The sequence below is a fragment of the Cricetulus griseus genome, chromosome 4, assembly GCF_003668045.3.
Source record: "Cricetulus griseus strain 17A/GY chromosome 4, alternate assembly CriGri-PICRH-1.0, whole genome shotgun sequence".
Classification (NCBI taxonomy): domain Eukaryota; kingdom Metazoa; phylum Chordata; class Mammalia; order Rodentia; family Cricetidae; genus Cricetulus; species Cricetulus griseus.
Window position 1 is genome coordinate 222,068,211 of NC_048597.1, and position 23,332 is coordinate 222,091,542.

Here is a 23,332-nt window from a genome sequence, read left to right on the forward strand (position 1 = left end):
GCTAGGGTGCAGGGCGCCGATCTAGGGCGTGCCCACCCTGTCTGCCCTGCCAGTCCCAGGGGCATCCCCAACCCAGGCCCCCAGCGATCGGGAGGGACGAGGAGCTTGAGGAGGAGGGACCTGGAGCCCTGAAGTAGCCCGGGAAGTGGCGGGAGGGCGGGGCCGGGCCCTGGTCGAGGCGGGAGGAGGGGCGGCCGCAGCTGCATCCAGCCCGGCTGGCTTCCTTCCCAGCCCTCGTTCCCTCCTCCTCCTCTTCCTCCTGTATGAGTCAGGCATTTCCCGGGGAATCGGAGCAGCCACGCGCCGCCCGGGAGCCCGGAGCTGCAGCAGCGGCGGCTGCAGCTGAGGCAGCTGCGGCGACGGTGGGGCTGCCACCGCGGCGGCCACCCGCGCCCCGGGCGCGCAGCGATCATGGAGAGGGCGACCCAGAGCGCAGACAGCGGTGGCGGGGGCAGCAACAGCAGTAGCCGTAGCAGCAGCCGCGCTACCTCGGCGGGCTCCTCGCCGTCCTGCTCCCTGGCTGGCCGAGGGGTAGCCGGCCGATCGGCGGCCGTGGGACTGGGCGGCGGGGGCAGCCGCAGCAGTCCCGGCTCGGTGGCCGCTAGCCCGTCCGGAGGAGGCGGCCGCAGGAGGGAGCCGGCGCTGGAAGGCGTGCTCAGCAAATACACCAACCTCCTCCAGGGCTGGCAAAACAGGTAACAAGCCCGTCACCCGCGCCCCCGCGCGGTCCCCGCTACCCGGGTGTGGACGGTGGCGCCACCCGCGGCCGGGGACTGCCTGGGCACCTCGCCCTTTCTGCACCCTGGCGGGCATCGCTGCCGCGGGAGGGAGACAGGAGCCCTGGTCCCCCCCCCCCCCAGTGCTGGAAGCTTGAGGAATCTGGAGTGGCAATGGGAGCGCCCTGGGTGGTTCCGGTGTCCTACCTGCCAGAGGTTTCTGGCTCCCTAGAAGAAAGGCTGAGAGCTGAGAGAGACCAGCAGAGGAGTGCTAGGTGTCCCGTGCAAACAGCATTTCAGCTCGCACTGTAGTTGGTGTAAAAGTATGATGTTTAAAACACCGCAAACAGCACCACCACCACCAACAAAGAGCCTGTCACTTGTCATCTTTGGAGCCCCCACCCCCACCCCGTGTGCATATCCCTTCCCCAGTGGGTGGCCTAAACGTGCAGTCTGTTATTATTTCGCGTTCGGGTGCCTGTGGAGTTTTGTCGCTTCCCTCTCAAAGTTGGCAAACCTTAAATTGGGCGTGGTGGCAGACGCGTGTAATGCCAGCACTTTAGAGGTTGAGGCCAGTGGACTTGAGTTTGAGGCTAGCCTGGGCTACATAGTGAATTCCAGGCTAGTCTGAGCCACATCGGGAGTCCTTGCCTCGAGAAGGAAGTTGGCAAGTCTAGTGATGGACAGACTTCTGGAGGGATCGGGATGTCAGAGATTGGGATTCTCAGCATACTTGGGGTGATGACAGTGTGTGGACTTCTTTTGTATGGGATCAGACTGCTCCCACCCTGTGTGTGTCTTTATTTCAAGAAATAAGCCAAAGATGAACCATCCTTGCAAAGACACTCTTGGGGAGATCCTTGGCCCTTCTTTCAGTAGTCCTTAGGTCTCCACAGATTTGGGGCCCTTAATGGTTTGTGCCTGTGAGATTTGAATCTCACGCCGGGAGTCTGGCTTATCTCTGCTTCCCGCAGGCTGTTTGGAAACGTTCTGATGGCTTCCAGATGAGACATGGGCTGTCACAGACGTGGAACTCTGCTTCTAGGAAGCAAACCTTGGATGTAATGGAAACCAAGTAGTTTTAGATAAAGAACTGAGCAACTCACCCAGGGTTTCCTTGGAGATCTGTTACTATGTTAGTGGAGTTGCTTTTAACTTTTGATTTTTTTTTCCCCCTCGAAATAGCTTTGGCGTCTGCTCCCCCCCCCCCTCGTTTTTAAAAGCTGAAAACAGAGAGGTAGAGTGCGTAGGAGGGGGAGATAGAGGATGATTAAATGTGATTTCAGTTCTTGAAAGTTGTGTCTCGGAATGGCAGGTGCCTCGTCATAGACACTTTGAAAGCATGTTGGGCAATCACTTCGAAGGCTTCTTCTTCAAGAGCTTACAGGGCCACCGAGCGTCTGCCCTGGATAACACAACAGGCGTTTTCTTTGCCTGGCCATAGTGTTTTACCTGCAATGAGTATTAAGGGATTTTGCTTTTTGGAGTGGATTTGGGAGGGATTTGGAGTTATGTCCTTTTACCAGCTTTTAAAACCACCGTGATGTTATGATTGGAGTCAGAGTTGAGAAAAAGCAAAGCAAATCCTAGCAATCACAAACTTAACCTAGGTAAAGTGTCACGTTGTACGCCCTACTGAGCATGTTCCAGTGAGGTCCTGGCTTATTATTACCTTACAAGCTATCTGCCAATGAATGCTCTTGCTTCCCCAAAGCATTTTTCTAATGGGTGATGGCTGTGCCCCGGCTTCTATACTATGCTGGGATCTCTCTGAACCTTGGCCCAAGGTCCATTAGTGGTCAGGCTGTGATTTATGCTGACCCGAGGAGAACACACCACTCCTTTCTCTGGGGGTCTTGTAAAGGGAGAGCTGTATCCACAAAGAGGAAGAGACAAGAGGGCCAAAACAGACACTGGAAAGTCTCAGAGACCTTGTTCAGTTACTTTCTTTTATCACAGCTATTTATTGAACACCTACTATGTGCCAGGCCCTACTGTAGTGGTGCCATTCAGGAGACAAATCACGGGGGATCTTTCTCGTGCAGTGGTTAGGAAACTGAACCAAGGAGTGTCGGGGCCCACCTATATTAGATTCCACTAACTTTTCTTTTTTAAAAGCAGAAATGGGGTTTATTAAAAGACATTTTCAAAAGCCTGGCTTTGGTGGTGCATGCCTTTAATCCCAGCACTCGGGAGGCAGAGGCAGAGGCAGGCGGATCTCTGGGAGTTCGAGGCCAGCCTGGTCTCCAGAGCGAGTGCCAGGATAGGCTCCAAAGCTACACAGAGAAACCCTGTCTCGAAAAACCAAAAAAAAAAAAAAAAGACATTTTCAAAATTATGTATTTATTTGTGTGCATATGTGTACTCATGTGTGTAGAGTTGGGCACTGTGGAGGTCAGAGGACAACTTGCGGGGTATCCCCTCCCTCCATGTGGGTCCCAGCGAGTGAACAAAAGTCATCAGGCTTGACATCAGGTGCCTTTACCCTCTGAGCCATTGTGACAATTCAAAAGATCCCCCACCCAGAGTTTCTCTGTGTAGCCCTGGCTGTCCTAGAACTTACTCTGTAGACTAGGCTGGCTTTGAACTCAAAGATCCGCCTGCCTCTGCCTCTGCCTCCCTGAGTGCTGGGATTAAAGGTGTGTGCCACCACTGCTCAGCTCAGAAGATACTTAAATACAGGTTTTAAGCGTGAGTCTGAAAAGAAAGATGCTCTTGGGAAGACAATAAGATTATAGATGGGTATGGGGGTCTCTGAGAGAATGTCTGCTTTTGCTTGTTATTGAGATAGGGTCTCATGTAGCCTAGGCTGGCCTGGAATCCCATCAGAGTAATCAAGGCAGGATGAAAGCAGGCTTCTCTGCTGAGCTCCTGCTTTGTCCTAACCACTCCCTGCAAGGTCTGGATCTGTTTTTTCCCACTTTCTTGTTTGTTTGTTTTTGTTGTTGTTTTGTTTTTGAGAGAGTCTCATGTAGTCCAGGCTGGCCTCAAACTTATTATGTATCTGACGACCATCTTTGCCTCTGCCTCCCAAGTGTTGGGATTGCAGACATGCAGGGCCACTCTTGGTTTCGTCTGGAGATGGTATTGGAGATGGAACCCAGGGCTTCATGGCTTCATGTATGCCAGGCAAGCACTGTACCATTGGAGCTGTACCCCCAGGCCCTACTTTTAACATTTGTTATAAAAGCGTGTGTTTGAGGACGCTTACACCAAAACGATCCACGTGCTTTTCCTGGGTCAGTGGCATGGTGAGTGAGTATCATCTTCCTCTCTGTTGAGTGTTCTTAAGACTGTAAGTTTTGTGCTCAGCATTAGTTCTGTGCTGTAAGCACCTTGCCTATTTTCTGTGAATGAGTGAAACTGTCCAGAGTTGGCCATTTGATCCCGTGAGTGGCAGGTGATAGGCCCTCCCCTACACCTGGCAGCCTTGAGTGGAGAACTGTCAGCTGAGCATTCTTGTGCAGCTGGCTGGCCTGTCCTTGAGGCAGCCAGGGAACCACTTCTATAGACACTCTGAAAACATTCCAAGAGCTTTAGGGACCACCCCAACCTAGCCCCTGCTTCAGGAGGCCTTGGTGTGAGTGAGCACTCCAGACAGTCTGCTCTGGTCCTGGAAGACTTCAATTTAAAAACAAGTTAAAAATTTAATCTCCCTCCCCCTCCCTCCCTCCCCCTCCCTCCCTCCCTCCCTCCCTCCCTCCCTTCCTCCTTCCCTCCAGGACATGTCAGAAGATAATTTGTGGAAGTCAGTTTTCTCCCACCATCATTGAGTCCTCTGGATCCCACTTAGGTTTTCAGGCTTGGGGCAAGGATCTCTCCCTGATGAGCAGTCTCGCCAGCTCCAGACCTCACTAAGACGGTCCTCACTAACTTTACTTGACTCTGACTACCTTGTGCCTAATTTCATCCAGACCTGTGGAGAGAGCACTTCCCTTGTTGTATCTCAGCAGAAAGTTTGTGATAGGTGCAACTTAAGGCTTGTGATTGGTGAAACTGGAAACAGTGCTATGACTACAGTGCCTCACGAGAATCCCACACTCCTTTTTCTGGCTCTTCTCCTCATGTTTTTCCACTATCCAGGAGACCCCCCACCCATGCTGCCTCCTGAGACCAGAATGTGTCCTTACCCACTTGTGGTGTTTGTGTGTAGGGTGGGCTAAGCGGGGGACACAAAGAGGAGCTGTAGCAGAGAGGGCAGTGGTGGCCACTCTGGCAGCTGTAGTGCTACTCATGAGGTGACTAGGAATGGGGATGAATGGAAGCAAAGGTGACAGGGTGGCTAAGGACTGTGGACACACAGAGAAGGAAAAACACTGCAGGCTTGGTCACTGGAAAGAGTACCAGGGGCCTGCCTGGCCATAAGAGCTGGGGGTCCTGACACCCAAGGCTTGAAAGCCATCAATACTGGCCATTGCTTGGTGCTACCAGCATTAGCTGTCGCTAATGAGCCGTGGGTTGTGCCTGCTGAGTGCAGGGCTGTGGAGGGTGGAGAGGTGTAAGGCTGTGACCTGAGCATCCAGACTTCTAAGTCTGCTTGTTAGAGCATGGAGCCATAGCCCTACCTGTCAGGGTTCGACCAGCACTGAGTGTCTGTCTGTCCAGCCCTCAGGTTCTCTTGGGCTTGTGGAGGTCCAGAAGCATAGACACCGAGAAAGCTGCTCTTTACTCTCGTGCGATATCTCTCTGCACAGAACCGAAGAGCCCAAGCCGGCACCTGGTTGGTGATATCACCATTTTATGTGTGAGGCTCATGTGCATTTTTGGATAGGTTGCCATCTGTCCGTCTTCACTGCTGATCTGTATAGACATACAATATATATGGATGTACCAAATGGGTATATAATTGATGTGTTATAGGCTGACTAGAGAGAACATCCCAATTTTTGACCCATTTGGGTGGTGTTGCTGTGCATATTGTAGTGCATGGACGTGTATTTCTTTTCTAAAAAAGTTAAAATTACATTTATTTATCTATTTATATTTATCCATCTCTCTATTTGTGTGAGTGTGTGTGTGTGTGAGTGCGTGTGTGTGCATGAATGCCATGACTTTGTATGGTGGTCAAAAGACAACTTGCAGGACTTGGTTCTTTTCTTTCATCATTTTTTTTAAAGATTTATTTATTTATTTATTTATTTATTTATTTATTTATTATATATAAGTGTTCTTCTGCCTCCATGTATGCCTGCAGGCCAGAGAGGGCACCAGATCTCATTACAGATGGTTGTGAGCCACCATGTGGTTGTTGGAATTGAACTCAGGTCCTCTGAGAGCAGGCAATGCTCTTATCCTCTGAGCCATCTCTCCAGCCCTCTTTCATCATTTTAATTTATCAGGTTTGGTGGCAAATGCCATACCCATCTCACCAGCTTCCCCACTCCCACTCTTTAGGCCCTTTTTTTGTGCGGGGGGGGGTGACGCAGGGACACAGCAGGATCTCAGGTATCTCAGGCGGACCTCAAACTGGCTATGTAACAAGGATGACCTTCAACTTCTCCCCCTACTGCTACTTTCAAGTGCTGGCATCATGGGCACTCGCCACCAGTGTCTGATTTGTCCAGTGCTGGGGATCGAACTCAGAGCGTCAGGCATGCATGCAGACAAGCACTGCCTTTTAAAGGGAATTCCCCACCTTGCTCCTCCTGGCTTCAGGTGACTGCTGCTTTCCTTGGCTTGTCACTGCACCCAACAGTGTGTGCCAGTCTTTCTGTCACTTTCTTCTCTGGCCTGACACTGTCTCCCTAAACCCGTGTGATGACACTGAGTACCCCACCCCACCTGCAGATAATTTTCCCATCTCCAGATCCTTAATGACCCCTGCTGTGTACCAGCGTCCCCACCGCAGAAGGCAAACAGCGATTCCAGGGATTGGATGTGTGCATCTTGGAGTCAGCCTCTCACAGGGCCAGAGTTTCTAAACTGGTTTAAAAAAAAAAAAAAAAAAAAAAAAAAACCCTCTGTGTGCCGTGTGTCTGTGCATGTGTGCTGTGCTGTGTGTGTAGGTCAGAGGACAACTGCAGTGTGGGCCCACGCTTTCCAAATTGTTTGAGACAGATCTCTTGTTCGCCACTGTGTACCCCAGGCTAGGCGGCTGGCACAGTTCCAGGAATTCCGTCTTGCCTCCCATCTAGTTGTGGGAATGATAGGACTGTAGATGTCTGGATCCAAACTCAGATCCTCATTGTTGCATGTTAAACCCTTTCTATACTGAGCCACCCCTCAGCCCCTGCTTCCATTTGTGGGGACAAAGGGGACATTGGTGACATTGGTGACGTGAGGTGCACAGTGGGGGACTGTCTGTGCCCCTGCTGCTGGTTCCCCACAGTCTGTTTATGGACAGCTGTCTCAAGTCTCTGGGAAGAGACAGTGATTTAGGCCTCTGTGCCCTGAACAAAGGGTTGAAATGATTGTGCTGGGAACGCCAAGGCTTTTGCAGTCTTTCCTGGCTCCTGCTGATGTGATTTGGGGCCAAGCCAAGACAGAATTGAAGAGAAAACAGTCCAGAATTTGATTTTTGACAACCCAGACTGGGTTGAATATGGTCACAGCTCCAAAAGAAAGTGCTTTATTTGTGTCTCATACCATGATATCAATAACAGCGATAAAATTAGGAAACATTATATGTGGCTTTCTGTCGTAACTCCATTATTTGAAGGTCAGATAAGTCCTTTGGGCCACGAGTAACTTTCTCTTCTGGCTTTGCAGTTTTAAGGGGACTATTTATGCTGTTGTGCGGTTGGGTTATTTTCTATAAATATATGGATGAAAATATAAAAGGGTGTGGGCTTGGGATACAACTCATCTGGCAGAGCATTTGCCTTGGATGCCCTGAGTTTATCCTCAGCACCACCCGTGTGGGGGCATGGTGGTGTCTGGTGGTGTTTAACCTGTAATCCCAGTCCTTTGGAGGTGGAGACAGGAGGATCAAAATTTAAGACTGTCTTCAGTTAGTTTGAGACCAGCCTCGATTACGTGAGACTCAGTCTCAAAATGTAAAAGAACAGTTAGGAATAAAGGAAGGGCTGGGGAGATGGCTCACTGTGCGTGTGACAATGTCCCGAGTTCCAATCCCCAGCACCCATGTAAAGCCCAGCTTGGTGGCATGTACCTGCTACCCCAGCACTGGGGAGGAGGAGCTAAGAGCATCCCATCTGGCTGCGATGGTAAGAAGTTCCAGGTTGAGACAGAGAACCTCTCTTAAAACATAAAGGTGAAGAGCCAGGGAGGAAGGAGATGGTTTGCTTTGATAAAGGCTCTTGCTGTGCCAGGATGGTGATGTCCTAGAATCCACAGAAAAGTGGAAGGAGGCAACTGTCTCCTGAAAGTTATCCTCTGACCTGCACATGTGTGGTATCCCCAATAATAATGACAACAACAACAACAACAACAACAACAACAACAACAACAGTTTATTAAAATATGGAGAATGATAGAAGAAGACGCTAGATCTTGACTTCTGGCACACACACAGGCAAGCACACCTATACACATACATGCACACAGGCATTCACTTTACACGCACCAAGTTGAAAGGCAGCTGTCTTAGGATTTTCCTGCTGTGAAGAGACACTATGACCATGGCAACTCTTATTAAGGGAGAACATTTCTTTGGGGCTGGCTTACATTTTAGAGGATCAATCCATGATTATCATGGCGGGACATGGCAGAGTGCAGGCAGACATGGTGCTTGAGCAGGAGCTGAGAGTTCTACATCTTGACCTGCAGGCAACAGGAAGTGGTCTGAGTGTCACACTGAGGGAAGCTTGAGCAAAGGAGATCTCAAAGTCCATCCCCACAGCGACACACTTTCTCCGATGGAGTAGGCCATACCCACTCCAACAAAGCCACACCTCCTAATAATGCCACCCCCTATGAGCTTATGGGGACCAATTGCCTTCAAACTGCCACAGCCACCGAGGTTAGTCTTGGCTTTTCATTTTCATGGGGTGTTCTAAGTTGCAAGGGCTGTAGGGAACCTTTTGGAAAATATGGGTGGGACTGGGGGCTCTGCTGGCCTGTGCTTGGGGAAGCAGAGTGGATGATGGGGCATAGATAGATGTCTTCCAACTCGTGTGTGTTGTCATTAGTCTGTCAAGGTGTTGGCTTGCTGTTAGCAGGACCTGAAAACCCCCCTGGAGACAGTCTGGCAGAATCCAGGAAATAGAAGTGCAGTGTAAGCTGGTGACATATCCTTCAGACCTCCTCTGACTTGGCAGGATGTTTATACCCCAAATACTTATTGATTGAGCATTTTCTGTGTGTGTGTCGAGTGCCACATGAGTGGCAGGGGGTGTTTAGGTGCTTTGGGAGCTGACTGTCCTGGGTAAGAGAGGGCATTGGTTTGTAAGGAGCCAGAGAAGAAAGAATATAGGCGGTATGGCCTCCATACAACAGTGAGCAAGTGGTGGGACTGTGTAAGAGTAAAACTTTATTTAGCAAACAGGCAGTGGGTTTGCACACAGCCTCCAGGGTGCAGCTTGACCATCTCGGATCTCACGTGACACTAGGACCCCTTGTCCCTTATGCAAGTTACTGAGGCAGCTGAGTGTGGTGGCTCTGACCTCCTCATGTAGGTCAACTTTCCCATCTCCCTTTTTTATTTCTTCAAAATGTGTATTGTTACCATGTGTGGGTTTGCTTGTGCCACGATGCATGTATAGGGGTCAGAGGGTAATTTCACGGGCTGGGTTTTCTTCTTTCAACTCTGCTTGCACTCAGAGAGCCTGGCTTTCAAGGCCTTTACCTGTTGAGTCACCTTGCTGTCCTATCCCCTCCCTCCCTTCCTCTCTCCGTCCCTCCTTCCCTCCTTCCCTTCCCCCTCTCTCTTTCTGCCTAGGATGGCCTCAAACTTGCTATGTAGCCGAGTGTGACCTTGAATTTCTTTCACCTTCCAAGTGCTGGGATTCCTGGCAGTCATTAGTAAATGTATCTCTCTCTCTCTCTCTCTCTCTCTCTCTCTCTCTCTCTCTCTCTCTCTCTTCTCATCATGTGGCTCAGGCCTGGAATTCACTATGTAGACCAGAATGTCCTCAAGTTTGCTTTGATCCTCTATCCTTAGCCTCCCAAATGCTGTGTACGGGTGTGCTAGCCTGGCTTCCCGGCTGGATCTGTAAAATAGGGACAGTGTCTGTGATATGGATATTGGAATCTGAATTAGTTACCTTCCCTGTTGCTTTGACAAAAAACCTGACTGTAGACAGAAGTTTCTGTCCCGTCTGCCAGCTCCCAAATAACCAACATGGAAACTTAAATATGACTAATAAATGCTTGGTCAAAGCTCAGGCTTGTTACTAGCCTACTTACACTTTAACCCGAATTTCTTATCTATGCCCTGCCATGTGGCTTGGTACCTTTTCTCAGTACGGCATGCCCATCCTGCTTCTGACTCTGCCCTTCTTCCTCCCAGCGTTCTCTCTGTGTCAGGCTGTCTCGCCCAATCTCTTCCTGCCCAGCTATCAGCCAATAAGCTTTTTACTAACAGTGAAAGCGATATATATTTACGGTGTGCAAAGTTTGTTCCATAGCACCTGACTAAAGCAGCTGAAGCATGGAAGGGTTTGTTTGGGCTTGTGATTCGAGGGATGCAGGCCATCATGCCACGGTAGGCAAGGTGTCAGGATGGAGAGGATGCTGGACAAATTGCATCTGTGGTCACGAAGCCGAGAGTGAACAGGAAGTGAGCTGGGCTATTAAACCTCAAGTCCCACCTCTCAGGTGACATACTTCCTCCCTTGAGGCTTCACCTCCTAAAGTTCCACAGCCTTCCCAAACAGTGCCCCCAGCTGGGGAGCATGTGTGCAAACACGCAAGTCTGTAGAGACTGTGAAGATTGATTTTTGGCAGCTCGGCAGGCTCTGGACTCACCTAGGAGGGATCTCAGTCGGGAATCGTCTAGGTTAGGTCAGTGGGCAGGCGTGGCAGTGATGGGTTTTCTTCATAGGGTTAACTGAGGTGGAAGACCCACCCTGACTGTGGGCCGCACCGTTTCATGGGTTAGGCCCTGGACTGAACGGAAAAGGGAGAGTGAGCAAGCAAGCGAGCAAGTGTCACACCAGCCAGTGTTCTAGGCTTCTCGACTTCCGATGCTGTGTGACCAGCCATAGGCTTCTCAATGTCTGATGCTGTGCCACCAGCCACCTTAGCTCCTTTGGCTGCCACTCCCCTGCTGTGGTGTCGTAACCTGGAACTGTGAGCTAACCCCCTCCCTTCTCCATTCAGTGTCTTTGCTAGGGTATTGCATCACAGCAACAGGAGAGGTAGCTGAGACGGGTGTTTCATGTTCAAACCTAGCAGGCTCCACGGAAAAGCCATGAATAAAGGAGTCAGGGACGGGAACTGTTGCTGCTGCATGCTCCAGACACAGCTGGGGAGAGCAGCAGCCTGGCCTAGTGGGTGGAGGGGCAGAAGATGGTAAGGACCTTTGAGAGTCAGAGGAGCCCTTGCTGAGGACAGGGCCCGGAGGACGGCGCTCCAGATGGTGCTCCGGGAAGGGTACTTGGCAAGGACATTGGCTTGGAGGAGTGAAGGGAGACAGGGCTTTAGAAGGCCCGGAATACAGGGTATGTGTGGACCGAGGCCAGAGAGGAGACCTAGGTATCTTTGAAAGGCTGTTGTTTCCTGGGGACACTCTTCTGTCTCCAGACCTCAGGTGTGAAATGCCTGCACTGGCACAGGGTAGACACTGGCCTTGGAGTCCTCCAAACGGATGGAGGTGCACACAGTGCAAATCAATCCATCTCCCTCTTCTGTAGCTGAAGAACCATTAAAACATTATTACATGTATTGATTTACTTTGTGTGTATATATGTGGGCATGCATGCCATAGTGCTCCTGAGGAGGCCAGAGGGCAACTCATGGATGTCAGTCCTTCCACCCTGTAGGTCCCGGGAATCAAACTCAGGTCCTTAGGCTTGGTGGCAAGTGCCTTATCTTCTGAGCCATCCTTTTGGCTCCATCCCTTGTATTGTGGGTATCAGCAGGGTGTTTACCTGGTAATTTCCTGGCTCCTTTTCTATCCCTACTAGTTTTTCCTTTCCAGTTAGAATGAAGCCATGAGGGGAAGAACTAGCAAGCAGACACAATGGCAGGGATCCTAGCAGCCATGCTGAACCTTGAGGTAACCTGGATGAAGGCCAAAAGGGACATGGCCTTCAAGGACTTTGTGTTTCAGAGCTTCTTCACAGATTAATCTTTAGAAATTGCCCACGAGGAGGAGGGAGTGAGCTTCCTTTGTAATCCCCTGTTCATAGTCAGCTCTAACTCCCCACCCCAAAGATGTAGATAGAATCCCTCCTTACAGATAGAGAACTTGAGGAAGCAGTGTGTGCTGTCCAGTCAGTGATGTGGAGTCTGGATTTGTCTGACTCCAAAGTGTGTCTTCTTTTCTTTTGCTTTTAAACATTTGTGAATTTTTATTTTATACATGTGAGTGTTTGATTGTATGTATGTATGTGCAGTATGTGTGTGCAGTGCCCGAGGAGGCCAGAAGAGGGCGTCTGATACCCAGAAACTGGAATTACAGACAGTTGTAAACTGCCTTGTGGGTACTGGGAACTGTGCCCAGGTCCTATGCAAGAGCAGCCAGTGCTCTTAACCTCTGGGCCGTTTCTCTGGCTCCCTGGGATGTGTTTTCTTTCCTCTGCTCTTGGATGAACTCTTCGAGGTACTTCCCTCTTTTTTTTTTTTTTTTTTTTTTTTTTTTTTTCTAGATATGACCCAAGGCTTTGCCTCAGTCTAGACCAGCTGTAGCTCATTCCCCTGACTGTGCCTGTTCCTCTCCCAGGTGTGGTCTTCAGGAAGAAGCAGGCTGTGAGTTTCAAGTAGGTGTTTTCGTTTTTAGGGTCCTTTCTGTGAGTGAGTGGTTGGAGACTCTACAGTGTAGGTGGTGTATGTTTGCAGTTTTCTCCTTAGGTGACCTTGTCAGTTCTTGCTCATGCTGGCCTGGTCCTCTGTAACCTTCTGTGTCTGCCTGGTTCTTTTGGTCCTTTTTAGGTAGTGGGGGGCATTTGACCTGCAAGCTGATAGGTGGAGTTTTTTTTTTTTTTTTTTTTTTTTTTTTTTTTTTTTTTTTGGTTTTTCGAGAGAGGGTTTCTCTGTGTAGCTTTGGAGCCTATCCTGGCACTCACTCTGGAGACCAGGCTGGCCTCGAACTCCCAGAGATCCGCCTGCTTCTGCCTCCCGAGTGCTGGGATTAAAGGCATGTGAGGGATTAAAGGCATGCTCCACCAACGCCCCCTGATAGGTGGATTTTTTTTTAAAGTATTTTTACCTTTTATGTGTATGAGTGTTTTGCTTGTATGTATGCATACCGTGTGCATGTCTGGTGTCTACAGAGGTCAGAAGAAGGTGTCTGATCTTCTGGAAGGATGGTTGTGAGCCATAGGTGCTGGGAATCGTCCTGCAAGAGCAGTTAGTGCTCTTTTTTTTTTTTTTTTCTAAAAAAAAAAACGTCTTTCAAGACAGGGTTTCTCTGTGTAGCTTTGGAGGCTGTCCTGGAACTAGCGCTTGTAGACCAGACTAGCCTCAAACTCACAGACATCCTCTGCCTCCCGAGTGCTGGGATTAAAGGTGTGCGCCACCAATGCCTGGCAAGCAGCCAGTGCTCTTAATGCTAAATCATCTCTTCAGCCCATTTTTGTTTTTGTTTTGAGACAAAGTCTTACTTTGTAGATCAGGTCATAGTTTTTGCCACCCTGACACAAACTAAGCCATTCCAGGGAAGATGAACTCTCAACTGAAGAACTGACTCCATTAGATTGGTCTGTGATTATCTCTGTGGGACATTTTTTTGATTGCTGATTGATGTGGGAGGCCCCAGCACACAGGGCATGGAGTCTTCCCTGGGCAGGTGGTCCTTCACTGTGTGGGAAAGCAGTCTGAGAAAGACGTAGGGAGCAAGCCAGTAAGCAGCACCCTCCATGGCCTCTGTTTCAGTTCCTGCCTCCAGGTTCCTGTCTTGAGTTCCTGCCTTGGCTTCCCCAATGATGGACTGGGACCTGTAAGCCAAATAAACTCTTTCCTCTCCAAGTTGCTTTTATTCAGAGTTTTATCATAGCAACAGCAAGCAAACTGGGATACCAGGCTTGCCTGAGACTCTATGTAGGTGGCACAAACTATTTATTCTTAAATTTGTGGCAGTCTTCCTACCTCTGTTTCTCCCAATGCAGGGATTACAGGAGTGTGCTACCACACTTGGCTTAGACAGAGTATTTATTTATTTATTTATTTATTTTATTTATTTATTTAATTTATTTATTTATTTATGGTATAGGGCATTTAACTCCAGGGCTTTGTGCATGCCAGACAGACACTTAACCAAGCCCTTGGGTGGTTCTTGACTTCCCCCAAGGTTTCTGATTCATTAAGCTTGGTGTGGATTTTAGTTAAAATTAGGGTCATGTGTTTGTAGAATAAGCTTTCTGTTGGGGATTTCTGTGTGCACAAATTGCCCTCATTCCTCCTTGTACCTTGAAAATGGGCCAATGGAACCAGGATGGGGCCTGGTTGGCTTGGCATGCTTCAGACACTGGCTTTGATCCCTAGCACTGAACAAACTGTCTGTGGTGGTGGTGTACACTTGTAATCAATCCTAGCCCTCTCGAGGTTGAGGCAGGGGGATCAGAAATTCAGAGTCATCCGGCTGGGTGTGGTGGTGCACACTTTTAATCCCAACACTGGGGAGAGAGGCAGAGGCTGCTGTGTCTTTGAGGTTTTGAGTTTGAGGCCACCCTGCGTGATGAGTTTCAGGTTGCGGGCTGTGGTGGGTTTTTTATTCCACTGATGTGGCAGACTCTGACAGAGCACCTTGAAGGGACTCTTAGCTCAGTCTCTAGCTTGTTGGGGAGCGCTGGTTACAGTAGCTTGCAGTAGCTGGTCACAGGACACCCACTGTGGAAGAGGAAACAGTGTTTTCTCCCTGTTTACACTCCAGGATCCCATGCCCAGCGTGTGGAAAGTTAAGCTGGTTCTTCCCACATCAATTAACATAGTCTAGATAATCCCTAGGGGCCTGCTTAGCAGTCCCTGTCCCTGGTGATTCTAGACTCTGTCAAATGACACTTATCATTAACCATCTCTATGGTTTCTTAGTCTTTCTCCAGCTGCTTTATCACCCTAACTAATGCAGGCCCTTCCTCCTCCTGAGGGGTTAGCAGCTGATTCCTTGGGCCAAAGGGCATTGTGGTAACAGTCTTAGTTAACTCGGGGGTGACATGTGATTTAGATTATTCTGTTAAGTGTCACTTTTTTAGGGTTGCCCTTGGAGTGATCGGAATCCAGAGCATGTCGTTAAAAGCCAAACTTTCAGAGCTTTTGTTTCTAGGTAACTCTACCTTTTGTGGCTTTTTGTGGGTTTCTCTGTGTAGCCTGGCTCTACTGGAACTCTCACTGTAGACCAGGCTGGCCTCAAACTCACAGGCCTGCCTCTGTCTCCTGAGTGCTGGGATTAAAGGCATGAGCCATGAGGAATTTACCCAAATCAGGCAGCCCTGGGCCTTACTGTTTTTTATCTTTTATGTACAAAGACCACATCCTAACTGATACACTTTGGTTAGCAAGAGCAGTTAGTAAGAAGTGAAACTATACAAGTCAAAAAGCAAGGTTAGTCTGTTTAGAGACTTTCCTGGATCCTGGAACCATTGATCAGGTCTTTGCCTCGCTAGGTCTTTGTTGCCATGTTTGGCAGGTGTTGGGGCCTACATGCTGGGTTTTAAGATCACATTGTACCTCTAACGTAGTGTCAGTTGTGCTAAGGTCTAGCAGCCTGTTAAATTCATTTTTTTCTCTTTCTCAACAACAGAACAGATCATTTTTTCCCTGTAGGTGTCACAGAAAGGCAAGCTTCTAGGAAACATTTTGACAAAGCAAGAGAATTAGATAGAGGGGTCTGTGAGATCCAGTTTAAGTCTGAACTTGGTATTTGCCTTTTTTTTTTTTTTTTTTGAGACAGGGCCTCAAGTAGCTCAGGCTGGCTTCAAATTCTCTGTGTAGCTGAGGATGGCCTTGAACTTCTGTCCACTTTTCTAGGTAAAAGCAGAGTGTGACCTAAACTGGATCAATCGTGATAGCCTCTCTTTGTATCACGGGGTCGTCTGAATCTCTGTCATGGGAGAGCACCCCTCCTCTTCTTTTCTTGTAGTGTCATTGATATTTTTAGTGATTTTGTTTTGTTTGTTTGTTTTATCTGTTCCTGTCTTATTTGTTTCTGTCCCCCCCCCCCCCTTTTGACAGTGTCCCATGATGACATTGAAATCTTGAACCTCTTGCCCACACCTCCCATGTGCTGGGATTTCAAGTGTGGATATTTCTCTGTTTCAGACTAAAGTAACTTCAGACCTGAAACTTGATTTCCATGGAAGTGATGTTAAGTTGACGAATGACATTTATATAAGATTCATAGCTGGCATAATAGCATTGTGTCAGTGTTCAGTACTTGGTACATTGATGTATCAAGGGGCCAAGGGGTGTTATGTCCACAGCAGATTCCAAAGGAGTTAAAAAAAGGTGGTGGGGTGGTGAGGACTGGGAAAGATGACTTAGTGAGTAAAGTGACCCGAGTTTGATCCCCACCATGGGGGGCAGGTGGGGGATGGGGCTATGTCTTAGCACTTAAGAGTACTTGTTGCTCTTCTAAAGGACTCCGGTTCAATTCCCGGCACCGACATGGCAGCTTACAACTGTACATAAACCCCAGTTCCAGGGATCTGATGCCCAGCCTCCTCTGACTTCTCAGGGCACCAGGCACACATGTGGTACACAGTGGTGCATGCGAGCAAAACATTCATACATAAGCTTAAAAATAAATTAAAGCAAAACAAAACTGGCCAAGATGTTGGGTTTGCGCAAGTCCCCATGCTGCAGTGTCAGGGACAGGTGTACCCTGGGACTCCCTCGCTGGCCAGGCAGTCTAGCTGAATCTGCCGCCAGCTCCAGGTGCACTGAGAGACCCTGTCACAAAAATAAGGTAAAGGATATATGTATGTGGCATCAACTTCTGGCCTCTACACCTACACACATGGGTGAATATACTCACATACACATGCGTACACAGGCCTCTCTCTCTCTCTCTCTCTCTCTCTCTCTCTCTCTCTCTCTCTCACACACACACACACACACACACACACGTGCACACGCATAAATTTATATGATTTATCATATAAAATGATACATCAGCTAGTAAAATGTCAGAAGTTTGTTAGTAGTAAATAGCTCTTTGGTGGTTGTGTCTTATTGGTAGGGCACTTATCTGGCATGTGGGAGGCCATGGGCTCAAACAACCTCCAGTACAACAAAAAGAAAAAAAAAAAACATCAAAAGTAGGGGCCGATGTAGCTCTGTAGGTGGGGTGTAGTGCGTTTGCATCCAGGGCACAAGTCCTCTGTTTCCTTCTCAGCCTCACATAAAAGAGGCAGCTTGCCTGTGCAAAGCCCTGGGGAGGTAGAGGCAGGAGGATCAATGGTTCAAGGTTATCCTTGGTTGTGTAGCAAGTTCAAGGCTAGCCTGGTCTACCCAAGACCATCTCAGCCTTCCAAACAGATAAACATATAGGTCTTCGTAGTATAGTAACATCTATATAAACTTGAAATTATGTTGACTCTATTACATTTGACCTATTAAAAAACAAATGGCCAGCCAGGCGTTGGTAGTGCACTTTAATCCCAGCACTTGGGAGGCAGAGGCAAGCAGATCTCTGAGTTCGAGGCCAGCCTTGTCTACAGTGAGTTCCAGGACAGCCAGGGCTACACAGAGAAACACTGTCTCAAAAACCAAAATGATAATTAATCAACCAACCAAACAAACAGGGTCATGGGAGAATGCAGCAAATTCCTGGCCAAGTATGATTGGCCATTGATACAAGCTCATGACCAAAACCAAACACACACACACACACACAAAAATCCTGCATATTTTTTGTGGCCCCTCCCATCACTGTCTTCATGTAATAAAGGTTGGACACCTGGAGTCTTCTTCAGGTGGCCAAGGAAGCAGCCATCCTGAAGCCTATCCAGCCTGGCTTGGAAGATGCCCAGTATGGTCATGGTGACTGAGACATCCAGATCCAAAGTACAATGAATCAGGCAGAATTTGTTAGTGTCTGCAAGCAATTGTGCATTAAACTAGGTGAAGCAAGCTCATTTGCAGCTTAGCAAAGGACCATTAAGCCCTGGGGAGATTTGTGTGTTTATCCCGCCCCTGTTAGTTGTTTGATATTACATAACCAGCAAGCGGTTTTCATTGGCAAATGGGATGGAATGGTAAGTACCTTGCTTGTTCTTTCCCAATTCTGACAGGAAAATTAGAATGGGTTACCGTTTGTAAGCACTCCAAAATTCCTTGTGTCTCTGCCCCCTTCCCCTCTCTTTGTGTGTATTGTGTGTGAGTGTGTCGGGCCACACATGTGGTGATAAAGAGGACAGTTTGTGAGACACTGGTTGGTTCTCTCCTTCTATTTGTGGGTCTCAGGGATTGAACTCACGTCATTAGACTTGGTGGCTGGCACCTTTACACACTGAGCTGTTTTACCATTTTGAAATGCACATTGTACAGTTTTGTGATCCGCCTCTGCCATCTAGAATGTTGAGCTTTGTCTTAGAATGTCTTGTTGAATAAAGAGGGCCAATGGAATGTGGCTTTGGAATGTTCCGTGAAGATGGGCCAGTTTCTGAGAAGTGCCTGTGGACCCTGGGTGGCCCTGCTCTAATGGGATCTTATGATGAAGACCTTGGGGCTTGAGGTCAGTTTAAGTACTCACTTCTACATTAAACTGGCAGGTACTCCAAGCTAGACCTCAGTTTGGTTCCTTCTTGGAGTTCAAGGTTCATGGGAGTGTTTTCACCACTTATGAGGAATTTGCTGTTTGTGCATGTACGTGTGTGTGTGTGTGTGTGTGTGTGTGTGCGCGCGTGCGCGTGTGCGTGTGCGTGTGCGTGTGCGTGTGCGTGTGTACATGTGGAGGATAAATGTTAACTTTGAGTATCATTCCTTAAGTGTCCCTTTCCTTATTTTTGAAGATGGTCCCATTACTGGCCCCGTAGCTCACCAGTCAGAGTAGACTACCTGGCTAGCGAGTCCCAGGATGCTCCTGTTTCCATCTCCCCATCACTGGAATGGCAAGTGTGTACCACCATACCTGGCTTTTTTATGGGATGTGATGACTAGCTTTGATTGTCAACTATAGTCGCCTGCGAGGAGACTTCATGAGGGACTGTCCACAGTGGGTTGGCCTGTGGGCTGGGCAAGTTTGTGAGGGATTGTTTTAGTTAGATTAGCTGATGTGGAGAGAACCGGCCCGCAGTGGGCAGTGCTGTTCCCTTGGTATGCTGGAACCTGGAACTGTGAGCTAAAGTAAACCCTTCCTCCCCCGAGTGGCTTTTTTTGCCAGCGCATTTTATAACAGCCACAGAAATGCAAATAGAACAGGTGGATTCTGGGGATCCAACTGGACTTCTCACGCTTGAGGGACAAGTGCTTTACTGACTGAGCTGCCTCTCCAGCTTGCCCTTTCTGTAAGAATCAGGGGCCTTTGCCTGTCCCCTCCTCACAGACACATACTAATCAGGCAGAGCTCAGCACTCAGAGTTTCTTCCCCATGACTGATCACAGGCTGCGGTTCCAAAACCACCAGGTGTCTCTTCCTTGTTTACAGACCTGGTGGGCGGCAAGGCCATAGCCTTGACTCTGAGACACTTGGCCCTTAGTTCTCATCCTGGCCTTGAAGACTTGTAGTAAGAGAATGCAAGAACAGATTAAGGGAAACTCAAGCAGAAGGCATCCGAGTTTGCCCTGTGATGGGATTCTCCTCACCCTTCTTTGGCTGGCCAGCCTGGCTCTGTCTATAGGAGCTCGTTTGGGGGAAGGAAGTCTAGCATCCTGCCTCTTCAGGCCAAGATGGAAAGATGCAGGTCCCCCAGTGAACTCTTCATTACTGTGGTGCCTCATTTGTGAGATGCTCATTTGTGAGGGGCTAATGGAGCCCCCTACCTTAGGTTACCTGGAAGATCCAGTTAAGTAAGTCAGTGTTTGTAAGGTTTGAAGGCTAGTGCCTGGAACAGTTAAGTGTCAAAGAAAATAGAGGCTGGAGAGATGGCTCAGTGGTTAAGAGCACTTGCTATTCTTCCAGGGGACCTGGGTTCAATTCCCAGTACCCACATGGCAGCTCACAACTGTCTGTAATTCCAATTCCAGGGGGTCCAACGCCCTCATACAGACATACAAGTAGGAAAAACACCAGTGCACATAAGATATTAATAAGTAAATTATTAAAAAATAAATTGGTCTCTTCAGAGTTGGCTCTCATATTTTCTGACATTGGTGGTTTTTTTTTTTTAATTTTAGCTATTTTCATTTGTAAATAGCTAATGATGGTAGACATCATTCAGGATGGTATTAGACTTCTAATCCTTTTACCTCAACCGCCCAAGTGCTGGGATTACAGGTGTGTGCACCACCATAAATGGTTCATGTGGTATGGGGGATTGAACCCAGGATGTCATGCATGCTAGGCAAGCACTCCATCCCTCGCTCTAAACTAGATTTTATTTTTATTTATTTATTTATTTATTTATTTATTTATTTATTTATTTTGGTTTTTCGAGACAGGGTTTCTCTGTGGCTTTGGAGGCTGTCCTGGAACTAGCTCTTGTAGAGTAGGCTGGTCTCGAACTCACAGAGATCCGCCTGCCTCTGCCTCCCGAGTGCTGGGATTAAAGGCGTGTGCCACCAACGCCTGGCGATTTTAATATTTTTTATTATACTGTATTTGTTTGTTTTTGTGTGCCTGCAAATATGTCTTTGGGAGCCAGTCCTCTCCTTTTATGATATGAATTCCAGGGATCAAACTCAGACTGTGGACTTGGTGGCTCTTGCTATTACCTGCTGGGCCACTTGACCAGTCCAACGTTGTTTGTTTTCTTACCTTTCAGCCATCCTCCTGCCTCGGCCTCCTGAGTACTGGGACCACGTGTGAGTGCCACTCCAGGCCAAAACCATAGCTTTAAACGGAGGATGCTGAGAGGGTGCTGGGCTCAGGACAGTTTCTGTCAGGGAGAGTGTGGATGGTGATGCCGTCGAGTTTTGTTACATGGAAGCACTTCTGTTCAGACTCCGTCAGTGATGGTAGAGCAGACAGTAAACAGGACTTGGGAGAAGTCCGGGTGAATGGAGGCACGTCTTGCTTTCAGAGCATCAAATTACTGGAAGCAACTCTGGCATGGCGAATATTTCTTTCTGCCTGGGAGTGTTTTAGGATGGGCCCTTGTGGGGCTGGAGGAGATGGCTCAGTGGGTAAAGCATTTGCTGAGCGATCAGGAGGACCTGAGTTCAAATCCCCAGAGTCTGCGTAAAGTCAGGTGTGCACTGTCGCATGCATCTGTAATCACAGTGCTCCAAGGTGAGAGGATAATGGCCTGATCCACATGCTGGCCAGTCTGGCAACGTGCAGAACAGAACAACAGAAGAGAAAGCCCATCTCAAACAAGGCGGAAGGTGAGGACCAGCATCCAGGGTTGTTTTCGAACCTTTGCATTCATGCTGTGACATGCACATGTCTGTGCACATGTGAGCACGTACATATCAGACACATTATACAAAAGTCCATACTTTTTTGCCATTGGCTCTGGGGTGGGGCTTGCTGCTGATGCCCTTAGAGAAGCTGATGATGGTTTTAGTGACAGTGTCTAGGGACAGGAAGACTCAGAGACATTCTTTGGTTTCTGAGCTGGTGAGGGTGTGTGTGTGTGTGTCAAATCGTCACTCTTACTAGGAAATGGATGTTTTACTTTCTTAAAAAAAAAATTAATGTTTGTGTATGGCATGTGCAGAGGTCAGAGGGCAGCTTGGAATGATTGGTTCTCTCCTCCTACTCTGTGGGTCCTGGGGATTGAACTCGGGTTCTTAGGCTTGGTGTCAAGCTCCTTTACTCCCTGAGCCCTCTCACCAGCCCTGAAACAGGTATTTTAGGTAGGAGGACCTGCTTTGTGAAAATTTGCTTGTAACCTTACTGGGTGGTGGGGTCCCTTTCATCCGTGCTTTCTTGTTTAGGTCAGTGGCTCTGAGTGAGGAATTTGACATAATGATAAAGGGTATCTCATTTCTAGAGCCAGTTTGTAATCCTAATTGTGCAAATACTCCTTTTGTTGTGCGTGAGAACTGAATGCTGGGTTCTGGTTTGCTCAGTTTACTCTGGATTACTGAACACTGAGTCTGGTGGGGGAGCTGAAGCTGTAAGTGACAAGCTGGTGCCAGCCTCATTCTGAGCTGTTGCCCGGGCACCGGGGCTACAGGGATAATATGCTCATAGGAACAGATCCGGTGTGTGTGTGTGTGTGTGTGTGTGTGTGTGTGTGTGTGTGTGTGTGTGTGTGTGTATGTGTGTGGTGTGTGTGTGTGTGTGAGTGTGTGTGTGTGTTGGTGTGTGTGTGAGTGTGTGAGTGTGTGTGTGAGTGTGTGTGTGTGTGTTGGTGTGTGTGTGTGTGTGAGTGTGTGTGTGTATGTGTTGGTGTGTGTGTGTGTGTGTGTGTGTTTCTTGGGGTGATGAGCTTTCACACCAGCACTGAGCAGCATACCCCAGTCCACTCAAGTGCTTTGCCAGGAGGCTGACTAAGATGGTCAGTGCTGTCAACTTCACACAATCTTGAATCACCTGGGAAGAGTTTCAGTGAAGAATTGTCTTGATCAAGTGGGTAGATGGTATGTCTATAGTGGGAACTGTCCTGAAGATGCAGCCCACTGTGGGTGGCAGCATTCCCTAGGCAGGGGATCCTGACCTGTATGAGTGGAGAACGCAAGCCGAGTGCAGACAAGCACACATTAAACTCATTGCTCTCTGCTCTTGCCGGTGGATGTAAAGTGACCAGTTCTCCTAAGTCCCTGCTGCTGTGACTTTGCTGCCTCGATGAACTGAGGCCTGAAATTGTAAGTTGATTTTATCGGGTTATCTTATCGCAGCAACAGGAAACAAAGCTAAGGCACTGACCCACGTTCCTCAGGGCTCTCTGAGTGTCCCTGAGTCTTGAGCTCCCTTCCTCCCTCACTTCTCAGACTTTTCCAGTATGTGATTCCATCAGCATTGGGGGGAGAACTGAGAGTGGCCTTCTGTGTTTCGGAGTTTTTGAAGGACAGTTTCCCAGCAATTACACAGGATCTCAAAGGGACAGTTGTGCTCAGATGTCCATAGTAACTTGGAATCTGCATCTGGGAGAGCTGCATTTCATGGCACACTCCAAGAATAATCTTGGCATTTTTCCTGTATCCTTTTTATGGATCCGTTTTCCAAAATAAATCAAAGTAATGTCACCACGAAGGGGAAGGATGCTAACAGTCCTCTCTGTAGGCCATGGCAGGGAGCCTCAGATGAGTTTTCCCTGCCCTTCATTTTACAGGTGAAGAAATGTCCCCAGAGAGATGGAGTTTTAGTTGGAGCAGGAAATCCTATCTGGCTTCTCAGATGGTGCCGGAGAAGCTCCAGGAGGCGATGCTAAAATGGCCTTTTTTTTTTTTTTTTTTTTAATCCCCTGTGTTTTTTTGTTAAATAGTGGACATTGTTTCCTGGCTTTATATTTTTCTGGCTGGTGCCCCAAGACCCACCTGATGTTCTGGTTTATTTATTAGCTATATTG

The 23,332-nt window shown here is 48.4% G+C and overlaps 1 protein-coding gene across 2 annotated transcripts in view; it reads left to right on the forward strand.

Annotated features, from left to right (window-relative positions):
* The first annotated feature begins 247 nt into the window (after positions 1-247).
* Positions 248-23,332, forward strand: part of Osbpl10 (oxysterol binding protein like 10) — a 227,022-nt gene continuing 203,937 nt past the window's right edge. For both annotated transcript variants that reach the window (XM_027415312.2, XM_027415313.2), the window contains exon 1: positions 248-695. In XM_027415312.2, coding sequence (XP_027271113.1) covers positions 412-695 — 284 coding nt within the window. In that variant the 5' untranslated portion in view covers positions 248-411. The remainder of the gene's footprint in view (positions 696-23,332) is intronic.